Source organism: Alnus glutinosa, chromosome 1 (assembly GCF_958979055.1).
Source record: "Alnus glutinosa chromosome 1, dhAlnGlut1.1, whole genome shotgun sequence".
In the NCBI taxonomy this organism is placed as follows: domain Eukaryota; kingdom Viridiplantae; phylum Streptophyta; class Magnoliopsida; order Fagales; family Betulaceae; genus Alnus; species Alnus glutinosa.
The window spans coordinates 20,295,433-20,309,717 of record NC_084886.1 but is presented as its reverse complement, the minus strand read 5'-3'; the positions used below and the strand labels follow the sequence as shown (position 1 = coordinate 20,309,717).

At 31.1% G+C, this 14,285-nt stretch overlaps 1 protein-coding gene across 1 annotated transcript; it reads right to left on the bottom strand.

The window, feature by feature from the left end:
• Positions 1-7,916: 7,916 nt before the first annotated feature.
• On the bottom strand, positions 7,917-9,333 carry LOC133852108 (zinc finger BED domain-containing protein RICESLEEPER 2-like). The gene is made up of 3 exons (XM_062288820.1): positions 9,132-9,333; positions 8,936-9,055; positions 7,917-8,656 (listed from the first exon to the last, which is right to left on the bottom strand). Exons 1-3 carry the CDS (start codon positions 9,331-9,333, stop codon positions 7,917-7,919), a joined length of 1,062 nt encoding a protein of 353 aa, XP_062144804.1.
• Between the last annotated feature and the right edge of the window lie 4,952 nt (positions 9,334-14,285).

Genomic DNA, 14,285 nt, shown 5'->3' with positions numbered 1-14,285 from the left:
GGGAGAAGAGAGTATTTAAAGAGGGCGGGCGTGTGAAGAGCGTGTGGGGTGTTTGGAATATTAGAGCATTCCTAGCAGCTTCCTTTCTTTTCCCCTTCATTTTTTTTAAATGTAGGAAATAAAACTACTTTTTGCTTCCCTATCAAAAAACACCCTACAGCAGCTTCCCTTCATTTTTCCCTAAATCATTAAAATATTATTTTGTTACTTTTACTTTAATTAAGAGTAAGAAAAGAAAGAGATAAAGTAAAAGAGAGATTATATTTTTAGAATAAACAATTGAATGAGAAGTGCATTGGGAAGCACTGTTCACTTCCTAGGGAACAGATAATTGTAGGGAAGCTGCTGTGAGATGGTTTTTTTGACTTTCTTAAAATTTTCTTTAAAATTTATGGAACAAATCCCTCGTAGAAAAGCTGCTAGCTAGTAATACTCTTAGATAATAGAATTATTGGAGGCCTTACATTTTTGGGGTGGGACCTGATACCTTGGGAAAAGTAAATCTTAATAAAATAAAATAATATATAGGAAAGACAAGAGGGCATTTATTCAATTTTCAAACTGCGTTTGTCCGGGATTACGTGGCCCGGTCCCATATAGACGACAAATCCGACACACGCCCTTTAAAAAACCATTATCCCTTTGTCTAATTGCCCATCTGTACATATTAATATTAATGCAACCAGGCAGTCGCGATACAGCTCCACCTTTCCCAGCTGGATTGCATGCGTTTGAAGTCAGAGCGGAGCCCCCAATAATATTTTGTTTGGTGGATCAAAACTGAAGACAAAATTTTTTTGTAAACAAGGGAATTAAGGATGTATACCAGAGACTGCATGCACCTTGTTTGCTGCAGAGGCCTCATCATGGCTAGTGTGTCTGACACGTGGGCCTCTTTCCCAGCTGGATTGCCTTCAAGTCTTCTAGATGCATGTCCCAATTTCTGTGCACATCATATCGTCACATAGATATAATTTTTTGCTAACTTTTTATACAACTAAAAATGCAACTATACTATGTGACAGGAAATCATATATAGGATAATTGTGATTTCTTTTTTTTTTTTTCAAAGAACCTATAATTCCCTACCACATAAAATAGTTGTGTAAAAATGAAATCATATCTCATCGCTAAATGGATTGCTTCGAATCAATTGTATGTTTGCAAGCATTTCTACTCAATCTTTCGTCCTCTCATCTTTACGTTTTAGTAGTGGTAATGACCCTCCTTTAAAACATTTTCCCAAGTTGAATAGGAAAGCAAAAAAATTCTTTAGTTTAGTTTTTTTTTTTTTACTAATTTTTTATTTTAGTTTTTAAGTAGAATAGGGTATTATATGCATATAATAAAAAAAGCGGCATTTTTCACATACCTTGATAGTTTGATGTATCACTTTAACACACTTGTCATTTCATGAGGCTATTTTAAAAACAATTGTTAATTAAGAGGTTTTTTTTATATATATTTTTTTCCCTAAATATAATGATAACATAATTTTTTATTTGTATATTATGTTTTTATTATATATAAAATATAACAAATACAATTTAAAATAGAAATAAAATATTAGAAAAATTTCACTTAACCCTACTGAACTTCCATCACATTTGTAATTACTTATCTAAACTTAAAATTACAGCCTACACTCTTTTAGATAACTAAAATCATCAAGTATTGAATCTAAATAGAAGTTCTCAACAATTTTTTTTTTTTTTTTTTTCAATATAGACAACTAATAAATTATTTGTAAGAGATTCATCCTCCATTTTATTGTAAAGTCTTATTTTAACAACTTTCATAATTGAAAATGCCCATTCAATAATCGTTGTAGACACTAGAAGAGCCAAAACAAAAAGAATAAATCTATAAATACCTTGGTATGTCTTTGATTTTTTCATAGTGAAATTCTAAAACTCTCGTTCCTTAGTCTCTAGCTTGCACCTAAAAATGGATTTTTGGGAATATTAGTAGTGAGGAAAGAGAAGAAACCTGGAGAAATTCTGAGAAAAATAGAGCATGTAGAAAGCTTAGTAAATTAGGCACGTGATATGTGAATAGAGGATTTAAAGCAAGACAAGTAAGTAAATCATTTCACCATCAAAAGTATTTATATTTTTACATGTATTAGGTCCGTTTGGATTTACAATTTCAAAAAGTGCGATTTAAAATAACGATTTTAAAATGTGTGATTTGAAAAAAATAATTTTTAAAAACACAGTTAAGCGTTTGGCAAAATCACAATTTAGCCTTTAAAATTGTAAATTAGCATTTTAAATTCTGCGTTTTCAAAAAAGCATCAACTTACTTGCGATTTGAAAAAACAGATTTTCTGCGTTTTCAAATCGCAATTTTTAAAAACGTAGTTTCCAAACAATTTATGTTTTACGATTTGGTTTAAAATTGCACTTATTGTCTATGAAATCACAATCTCAAACGCACCATTAGTTAAGTAATTAAATTATTTTACCAGCTAGCGTTGAAGTGTCAAATGTGGTTTTACATGCATTGTAAATAAATATATTCACAAACTAGAATATAAATTAAATTTGTAAGTAAATCTCTTTACCGGCAGTGATACTATTTACATACATTTACTTAATTATGTTCCGTGATATTAATATTTTATTGATATGAGACTGCTCTTTTCAATACTTGTAATTGAGAAAAAGGTTTTTGAAAGAGATTTACGAAAAGTAAATATTTTAAAATCTTATTTTCAAAAATAGTTTACGAATAAAGGAAATTAAGTATAAAGTTTGCAATACAAAAGTTTACCCATGCAGGGCAAGCACAGTTCCATAAAGGATTATACGTTTGAAACATAGGGTAGTACGCTTGTAACACAAGTTATCCGGCCCTTATCTTTGTCGGCGTTGATCAAATAGAAAATAAAAAAATAAAAATTAGTTAGTATTATGCACTGTTTGAACCGACTTTTTCAATTGCGTGAAGAACTTTTATATGGTTGACTGGTTGACATCTTTTGGTAAACAAACTTGGGCTAAAATACTATGCACTATTTGAAGCGGCTTTTTCAATTGCGTGAAGGATTTTTATATGGCTGACTGATGGCATCTATTGGTAAACAAACTTGGGCCAAGTATTATAAAACTAATTAAAGGTAATACATTTCTTGCATGAAGATTAGCACAAAAGTTTAGGTGATACTTTGATAGGTGTCGTTTGACAAATGTTTTGAAAAGCGTTGTCACTTTGTAAATATATTCAAAACTCAAAAGTACTTTTGAGGGTGTAGTTGTTAAAGGAATTTTATTCCAAAAACAATCATAAACATACACTGATCCAACATACAGTATCTTTTAGGCGTGTGAATTGTGATCATGAAGTCTCAATCTGGTACCGGGTGTTAATTTAATCTGCTTCATCAATAGGTGTATCTGGGGCAGGAGATTTAAAGAACGAGCTGTAGCTTCAAGTTTGGTGAGGCACCTTAGTTCAAAAAATAAAAAATAATAAAGAGTTTGATGAGGCACCATATTTATAGTAAAGTTGCGTAGACCAAAAGGAGAGTGACATTTTATATGTCATTGCTTTCATTGCTCCATCACTTGCAAAACAATTCTAGCACAGACCTAATTAAATTTCACAATTTTTTATTTATTCATTTTTTTTAAAATTTTTTTTTTTTGTCAAGAAGCTTCACTCATGCATTTTGTCCAAAATATCCTTTCACCTAATCAGCCTTTCCATGCAATGGGTGATAGCTTGCAAGGGCATTTTGGACACAATGCATGAGTGAAGCTTCTCAGGGCCGGCTCTATATATTTTGGGGCCTAAAGGTGATAATTTTAATCAGGGTCTTTTTTATATAAATATAAATATTATTTATTTTAATTTTTATATTATATTTTTATTTAAAAATTATTTGTATAGCTTTTAAAATTTAATATTATATTTCTAGTATCAAATCTATATAATTTATTTAGTTTCAGTTAATTTGTTTATATTTCTAGTATCAAATCACAATGATCGAAGAAAAAAAAAACAAGAAAAAAGGGAACATGACGCACATCCACACGTTCTTGTTGGAAAAATAAAATAAAATAAAATTGAAAAATGTATTATATAGCCAAAAAGTAAAGTGTACAGTAATGCCTGCGTCATGTGTTATGATGATGCGACACCCCACATCATGACACATGACGCAGCTCTTATTGTCCTGGCTCCTCTCTCGCATGGCACCAACTTCACATTCACATTCTCAACTCTCTCTCTCTCTCTCTCTCTTTATATTCTATTTTCTCTCTCTATTTCTCTTCTTCTTCAAGAGAAGAAGTGGTGGAAGATGTGGAAGAGAAGAAAGAAGAAGAAGAAGGGGTTCTGCAAAGGGATCATGCGACCACATCTAGGACTTAATTTTTTATTTATTTTTTTCTTTTTACAATTTATGGGGTCTTGTTCTTTCTTTTGTGAAAATAGTTGCAGAGGCCTTATTTAATTTTTTTATTTTTTTTATTTTTTTTATTTTTTATTTTTTTTTTATGAAGATAGTTACAAAGGCCTTATTTAATATTTTTTTTAGGGCCTTATTCTTTCTTTTGTAAAGATAGTTGAGAGACCTTATTTATTTATTTATTATTCATTCTTTTGTGAAAAAAGTTGTAGAGGCTTTTTTTTTTTTTTATTATTATTATTAATTTTTTATTCTTACAAACTAATTTTTTGGAGGCCTTAGGCAGCTACCTAAGCCGCCTAGTGGAAGAGCCGGCCCTATAGCTTCTTAAATGAGCTTCAAGGGTTTGATTTTCACTTAAGGCTGATAGACAGTCTTTCCTTTTTCTACTAAAAGACTATGCATATCTTGCATGCACAATAAAATGCCAGGAGGGGGGAAAGGGATGTGGGGAATTAGCAAACAGGACCTAGATGCATCTTCTCTAACCCTGAGTATGAAAGTCATGGGGGGTTTTTTTTTTTTTTTTTTTTTTTTTTTTTTTTAAAAAAAAAAACCTATATATATATATATATTTAAATATTTTAATTTTATTTTGTGACGAAAAACCCTTTAGGGAGGGTTTCTTCGTGTAATCATTCCTCTCGGGCAAACTCTAGATCCAAACAATGTCTTCAATAGTATTTAAGCTTATTTTGCCCTATTTATCAATTGAGGTTTGGCGTTCCTTTTCTTAAGATTAAGGCATGCTCTTGTACCTTGTGTTTTGTGTTTGAGCCCATTGGTTGGTGTAACACCCTAGGCTAAGAGGGCTAGGTTTGTTAATATAACACCTCGGTCTCATATTAGGAAGAGATAAATAGTTCACAAAGTGAGTAGTTTATAAAGATACTCATAGGTGCTAAGTCCCACATTGCCTAGTTACTAGGTGAAACTGGGCTTTATAATGGATTCTTGGAAAAGCTTCAAATTGACTAGTCATTTTGGGGTGGTAGCGCAGATGTGGCTAGCGCTTTTCTCTGGGTCGTTACAAATGGTATCAGAGCCGTTGCCCAGTCTGAGATGGTAGGAGTGTGCACAAGCTCAATGAGGGACTCCAGCGGGGACGCTGGGTCCAAAGAGGGGGTGATTGTGACGTCCCACATCGCCTGGGAATGAGGATGTGCTTATATGTATAAATGTACCCTTTATGACACAATGCGTTTTAAAGCCGTGATGGTCATGAACCTATCAGAACTCCGCAGTTAAGCGTGCTTCTGCGAGAGCAATCCAAGGATGGGTGACCTCTTGGGAAGTCTGGTATGGGGAGCCAAAAGCGGACAATATTGTGTCATTGGGGGTGGGTCGCTACAAATGGTATCAAAGTCACCTAGTAACGCCAGGTCATGTGGTACTAGAGCACTGCATGACATGGTTCTGACGAAGACGTCAGAGGTTTAAGGGGGAGAGTTTGTAACACCCCGGTCTCATATTGGGAAGAGATGAATAGTTCACAAAGTGAGTAGTTTCTAAAGATACTCATGGGTGCTAAGTCCCACATTGCCTAGTTACTAGGTGAAACTGGGCTTTATAATGGATTCTTGGAAAAGCTTCAAATTGATTAGTCATTTTGGGGTGGTAGCGCAGATGTGGCTAGCGCTTTTCTCTGGGTCGTTACAGTTAACTTATAAGTAGGGGTGTAAACGAGCCGATCCTGAGCGGGTATTGCCTATCCGGGATCGGCTTGTTTAAGTTATAGTCGAGCTCGAGCTCGACACGAGTTGGAAAATTCTGTGCGAGACCGGCTCGTTTAGAGAAAATGTTGTTCAAGCTCGGGACCGAGCTCGACCATTTTAGTCGATACCGAGCTCGAGTACTCGGCTCGAGCTCGGCCCACTTCATAATTTTAAATTATTGACTTTTAGCTTAAAAAAAATAAAAATAACTCACGAATTTGCACTATCAGAATTTGCACTATCAGAAATCTAGAATTTTGCATTAAGCAATTCACGCAAATTGCACAATCAGTAATACAAGATTTTGCATTAAGCAATTGCCGGTGAATATCAAATCAAAATACACAATTACATAACTAAAGAAATAAAATAATATTACATTTAAACAAATAAAAACAAAAATATAAGAAATTATAATTACAAGGGTAATTTGATAGATATAATAATAATAATGTTTAATTCCTTTGTATGCTCTCCAATAAAACCTGTTGCAACACATTAAAAATAAAAGTTAGATTAAATTTAACTCCCTTACATTACTTACACAATTTCTATGTGTTTAGTAAAAATGTCAAGGGAGGTTAAGTAATAACACAAATTAATGTGCATAAACCATTGAATAATAAAGTAAACTTTACCTTAAATCTGCTCCCCAAATAAAATATGTAAACTGCAACACACTAAAAAAAAATTAAATTAAATTTAACTCCCTTGCATTACTTACACAAGTCCTATATACTTGGTAAAAATGCCAAGAGAGGTTAAATATATCACAAGTTAATATGCATAAATCATTAAATAATAAATCACACATTACCTTCGGTCTTCATATCTTGATGAAAATAATATTATACAAGATCTTTAACAAAATAACATAGTCCAACTATCCCACATAGTCCTCAAACCAAAAATATAGTTATATAATTTATATCACAACACTTCCAAAAAAATAAAAAGAGGCGAAGAACACTAACAATCAAATTGTCTCGGGCAAAGTTATCTCCACTTCCCTTTCATTTTCCCCATCATCTTGATTCTCCTAAGATAGATATATATATATATATATATATATATATATATATATATATAAGTAATTAGTATTTAGGACAATATAAAAGTATAATTAAATTAACAAACACTATTAAAATATATAAAAATAAAATAAAAACATACCCCGCACTTCTTTTTAAGTCCATATATTGATCTGACCAATCAGCCCCACATAACAACTTCTGAACTGTCTCAGTTGATAATGATGCTCGATGTGGATCAATAACCCTTCCTCCGGCACTGAATGTAGACTCTGAAGTTACAGTTGTGATCGGTGTTGACAAAATATCTTTGACCACTTTAGACAAAACATTATACTTGAGAGTATTCGCTTTCCACCAATCCAAGGCATTAAATTCAATGTTCTTGTTAGGTATATATACACCTTCCTCAAGATACATTTCTAACTCTGATTTCACAGGTTGAAGCACCGTTTCAGCACTTTTGAGAAAAGACTCCCACATTTCCACACCACCCTCCTCATCATCAACTGCATAGATTGAACGACTACTTGAAGAGTTTTCTTGAACTTTGCTTGCAAGATCCTGTTCCTTGAGATTTAAATTATGTTCATGAAGATACACATCAAATATCTCTTTCAAAATTTTTTGAACATATTCAATATTCTTCGTAGCTTCAGCCTCTTGATAAATCTTCGGAAAACAGAAACGTATGAACACCAACTTAAACCTTGGATCCAAAATTGCTGCAATTGCCATCAATAAATTGCACTCGCTCTAGTATTTATCAAACTTGGCTTTCATTCGACGTGCCATAGATCTAATGTAATCATTTTCATCATCACATTTCTTAGTTAGAACCTCTTTCATTCGCCAAATTTCAGGAAGGAATAAATTTGATGTTGGATAGTCACTACCAGATACAATCTTGGTTACTTGATTAAAGACCCCCAAAAGTTCACAGACAGATTTGACTTTATCCCAATCTTCATGCGATGGCACCCAAGTAAATTGACGATCGTTGAATCCATACATAGAAAATACATCCTTAAACTCATATGCAGCTGACAACATCAAATATGTACTGTTCCAACGAGTAGGTACGTCCAAAAATAACTTCTTGGATGACAAATGCAAGTTCTTTGCAATTTCAGTAAATTGCTTTAATCTTCCTTCATATGCTACCAAGAATTTTATTCCGTCCCTCACATAATCAACAATATCTCCAATCTCGCCAAGACCATCCTGAACCATCAAATTAGTTATGTGTGCACAACAACACACATGAAACAACTTGCCCCCAACTACAAGAGATTTTCTCATATTAAAAACATCTCGCAAGTGCCTCAATACTACATCATTTGCCTTGGCATTGTCTACAGTTATTGAACAAACTTTACTCTCAATACCCCAGTCTCTAAAACATTTATGAAGTGCATCAGCAATAAGAAGTCTAGAGTGTGGAGGCGGAATATTACAAAAGTTCAACACACGCCTATTTAACCGCCAGTCAGAATCTATAAAATGACATGTCACAACCATATAAGAAACCTTTTGATAAGAAGTCTACATGTCAGTTGTGATGTTAACTTTAGGGACCCGATTCAATAAAGCTTTCAACTTCTTCTTCTCAAAATCATAAGTGGCAAAACAAAGACTCTTAGCGGTAGCTCGAGAAATTTTTTTCCAGTGCGGGGTACAAGCTTTCATAAACTTATTAAACAACACATGCTCCACCATTCTAAAAGGATATACATGATACAAGATCATGTGAGCTAATAGTTCTCTCACCTTACTTTCATCAAACTGGAAATTTGAAATGATGCCCACATCACCAGACGCATTACTCTCAACTGACAAAACCTTTTGCTTCTTCTTTGAACCTACGTACTTCAAACACGACTCCAAGTGTCTACCTAAGGTAGATGTACAACTTGATTTTGATACGGTAAATTTACCCTTACACCATTTACATTGATTTTTTTTTTACACCAGAAACCTCAACTTGCTCAAAATGATTCCATACAGTAGAAGTTTTCTTCCTAGGCTTTCTCTTATAAACATTCTTTTCATTTGGATCCTCATTAATAGGAGTATCAATGGTTGCTTCAACAGTAGCCTTATCACTAATTTCAAGAGAATCCTCATTCTCATACTCTTCAATTGGCTCAAGTTCATGCAAATCACTCTCCATGCCCTTTAATTTTTAAATTCTATATTAGATATTGTTGTGAAAAAAGAAAAAACAAGTGTTCAAAACTTAAGAGCAGAATTTAAGTTTGCATATCATATGATTGTTCATTTTTTTTTTTGTTAATTGCTAAAATAAAGAAATTCAAATCTGTACAATTTTTCATATTTAAGTTTCATTAATAGTTTTTAAGGATATTTTTGCCTAATTATTTTATTTTGTTAATTGTTTTATTTTAATTGTTCATTTTCATTTTTAATTGCCAAGAAATTTCAATTCTTTCATATTCAATTTTTGTTATTAAAAGACTGTATAACTTCTAGAATTATAGTTTTCTGCCCCTATTTTTTTTTTTAAAAAAAACAGATTGTTCATTTTTTACAAATTGCCAAGGAATTTCAATTATTTTTATATTCAAGTTTGGTTATTAAAAAAACTGTGTTCTGCCCTATTCTTTTTTTAAAAAAATCAAGTTTCGTTATTAAAAAACTGTATAACTTCTAGAATTATAGTTTTTTGCCCCTATTTTTTTTTAAAAAAAGATTGTTTATTTTTTACAAATTGTCAAGGAATTTCAATTATTTTCATATTCAAGTTTGGTTATTAAAAAAAGTGTTCTGCCCTATTCTGTTTTTTTTTAAAAAAATCAAGTTTGGTTATTAAAAAACTGTATAACTTCTAGAATTATAGTTTTCTGCCCCCTTTTTTTTTTTTTTAAAAAAAAAAACAGATTGTTTATTTTTTACAAATTGTCAAGGAATTTCAATTATTTTCATATTCAAGTTTGGTTATTAAAAAAAGTGTTATGCCCTATTCTTTTTTTTTAAAAAAAATCAAGTTTGATTATTAAAAAACTGTATAACTTCTAGAATTATAGTTTTCTGCCCCTTTTTTTTTTTTAAAAAAAAAAAACAGATTGTTTATTTTTTACAAATTGTCAAGGAATTTCAATTATTTTCATATTCAGGTTTGGTTATTAAAAAACTGTGTTCTGCCCAATTCTTTTTTTAAAAAAATCAAGTTTGGTTATTAAAAAACTGTATAACTTCTAGAATTATAGTTTTCTGCCCCTATTTTTTTTTTTTAAAAAACAAATTGTTTATTTTTTACAAATTGTCAAGGAATTTCAATTATTTTTCATATTCAAGTTTGGTTATTAAAAAAAGTGTTCTGCCCTATTCATTTTTTAAAAAAATCAAGTTTGGTTATTAAAAAACTGTATAATTTCTAGAATTATAGTTTTCTGCCCCTATTTTTTTTTTAAAAAAAAACAGATTCATTTTTTACAAATTGCTAAAGAATTTCCTATTTTTTTCATATTCAAGTTTTGTAATTAACAAACTGTCTAACTTTTAGGATTATAGTTTTTGCCCTAATTTTTTTTTTTTAAAAAAAAACAGTGTTCGTATTTTATAAAAAAAAAAAAAAAAACTGTCTAACATAGAGCATACATTTCTAAATTCAGAAAAAAAAAAAAAAAAAACAAAAAACAAAACTCAGCATTATATAATCAAAAGATTCAGAACATACATTTATAAATCCTACCAATGTGAAAATTTTATAAGCATTATGAACAGTTTCCAAACAGAGCATACATTACATAATCACAACGGAATTTGTAAAACATAACAGATTGTTCATAGAAGAATTTGCTAATTATAAATTTATAATCATTAATCATAACAAAAAAAAATAATAAATAATGTAAAAAAAGCACTGCTCATTTTTTATAAAAAAAAAAAAAAAAACTGTCTAACATAGAGCATACATTTCTAAATTCAGAAAAAAAAAAAAAAAAAAAAAAAACAAAACAAAACTTAGCATTATATAATCAAAAGATTCAGAACATACATTTCCAAATCCTAACAATGTGAAAATTTTATAAGCATTATGAACAGTTTCCAAACAGAGCATACATTACATAATCACAACAGAATTTGTAAAACATAACAGATTGTTCATAGAAGAATTTGCTAATTATAAATTTATAATCATTAATCATAACAAAAAAAATAATAAATAATGTAAAGAATAAAAAAGTGAAACCTGAGTTGTTATAACTTGCAAAATCAATGAGGACTTGAGACTGGGGTAGTAGCCTAGTAGAGGAGAACGGACGTCCCTGACTCCTGAACAATCATATGGAATATCAACATTAACATTTGAAATTTGGAACTTAAAAATATTGAAAGATTAGCCACTAAGTCTAAGTGAAAGAAAAAAAAAATTGAATATCGGAACATGTAAATGAAATGATGAAAGAGAAGTAGAGAACAAATTTTTTATACTTAACTAATTGAGAATTGAGTCTTGATTCTTGAGTTCTGAGGAGTTGAGCAGCTGAGGAGCCTGAGTCTTTTGACTCTCTTGCTCTCAAATTTATAATTGAAATTTGAGAGCAAGAGCATCACAATATTCACACGCATCTCAGTGATCTCACGTAAAGTCCAGTACTTGACTACCACTTCAGCCAGATCAAGAGTGTACTTGGTCGTTGGACTTGCTGCCATCAATATGTGTGACTGTGTGAGAAGAAGAGAAAAAAATCACAAAAGTAGGGATTTGGCTGCGCAGCGGAAAGATGGAACATCAGATGATTTAGATAGATCAGTTTCTTTTGGTTCGATTTCGACTACAAATGTAAAGAAACTCCTAACAGATTTCAAAACTAAATCCTGTTGAAAGATCGAAGCCATTCGATCAAAAATTAAAAATAAATCTAAGGCTAAAAAATGAAGAAGAAGAACAGGAGTTACAGGATAGACGAAAGTAGTTGAGAGAGGAACTTCGCATTAAAAGCAAAGCATTAATTGTGTTCTGAACCATCAGCAGCACAATAAATTCTTTGCTAGTTGCCTGCATGGAGCGTAAGAGACTGATAGAGTGAGAATTTAAAAATACAAACTAAATTTGATGTCAAAGGAAGAAAGGAATTTTCAAACAAATGAACGGTTCGATTAGAATGTCTTCTAATTTTTTGAACAATCAACAGCTTTGAATGTCATTCGGTCAGAGACTCAGAGAACTTGAGGAACGAGGAAGACACTGTAGTTCTCAAGGAAAGAAAAAATCGGGTGGCCAGGGGGATTTTTTTTTTTAAAAAAAAAAAGAAGAAAAAAACACCGATGCATGTTTCAAAATCAAAATTTCAAATTTCAAATTTTTTTTATTTTATCTATAATTAATAATTAAACAAAAAAATCGTTTGGAAAATAATTCCGTACACCCGTATACAAATAAAACCGGATCTACTTCTAATCCTAACCATTGAGTATTATAATCAATGTCAAGATCAAACTGAAGTCATTGGATCTCATCTAATGAGAGTTAACACGTGATAATTATAACACCAAAAAATTTCTCAGAGTAATAGTTGAGTATAGCTGTAACCAATTATTTCAAAATGAACGGTTGAGATTCACGCTTGATTTGGCTTCGACAATCGGACGATCCGGAAATTTCTCGAAGATTGAAACGTCACGCGTGCCGCGGCGTGCGTCTCGGCAACTAGAGCGTCATCTCGTCAGCAAGGTTAGGGACTCAGGCGCCATGTCCAACTTTTATTTTCGTTGAGTTGTAGCCCATTATCTCAAAATGAACGGATGAGATTTATGCTTGATTTGGTTTGAATGATCGCACGATCTACAAATATCACTAATATTGAAGCGCTACACGTGTCGGCGTCTCACGCTTGGTCTTGCTGCCTTGCAGCTTCGTCACTCCTCCAGCGTCAGGTCAGACGTGTCACGCGAGGAACATTAGGTAATTATTACCTAGTTCCTAGTTCCCTCGTTCATCATTATTACCAATTTTCCTTTTAATTTTTAATGTTTAATTCAGTATTTGGTGAAAATCAGCTACATATTCGGCAGACCTTCAGACTACAAATTTACTATTATAAACGGTCATGATGCAGTGTAGGCGTGTAGCTGAATCAGTGTTGTAATCAGTTTTTGATGATTAAATTTTAGTCGTTGGATCAAATGAATTTCTGGAAAAAATCGTGCGTGAGAAACACTATATAAATTGTTAAATACCAAGAAGGCAAGAATTTCGTGTGAATCGTGAATTCGTGATAAAGCCACAGAGCTTTTGCCTTTAACAGTTTAACCCATTACCCACAATGTAAAAACGCATCGTTTCATGTCTATCAATTTATCAAATATGTACAAAACTATTGTTTCAATTTACTCATTTATTTATTTTATTTTATTCTTAAAAAAAAACCAACGTTTTAACTTTAAAATACAATTTACACAACATTTAAAAAATTGTATATAATATAAAGTACTACTCAAGAATTTTACAATATATTAATTTAATTGTATATTTGTATATTTTATTCCTCAAGTAAAATAGATGAAATGACAGTAAAAGCTTTTCCATAAAAAGTTAGCATAAAAAAATAAATTTAAGGAAAAATAACTTTTATCTGTAATTTAATTTTTATTTATATATTAGTGAATCAGTGATTGATAACAATTTTATAAAAATTACATCGTATGGAAAATAGGAAAACAGAAATTCATAAAATAAAAATTCTATTATTCTGAAAATATTGACGAATTATAAAATAAGGTAACTAATATATATATGAAAAATTCAAATTATACAATACCACATTACCACTAAATACTAATGAATTATGAATATATATATATATATCCGATGCGCCAGCTCATTAGCTTCTCTTGATATACGTGAAAATAAACTATGAAAATCACTCGTCCAAATGCTAATTTTAAAAAAAATTCAGTTTTTTGAAAATGAAATCAACTCTCCCAAATATGTTTTTTAAATTCCGTTTTATGTTTTTCAAACTTTCCAAACATAATTTCAAAAGTTTTTTTTTTATTTTTTTTTTCAAAATTTTGAAAACAGAAAATTAAAAACAAAAAATAAATACAACATAATAAGCTTCTAAACAAGCCGTATGAAATAAATATATATATTTC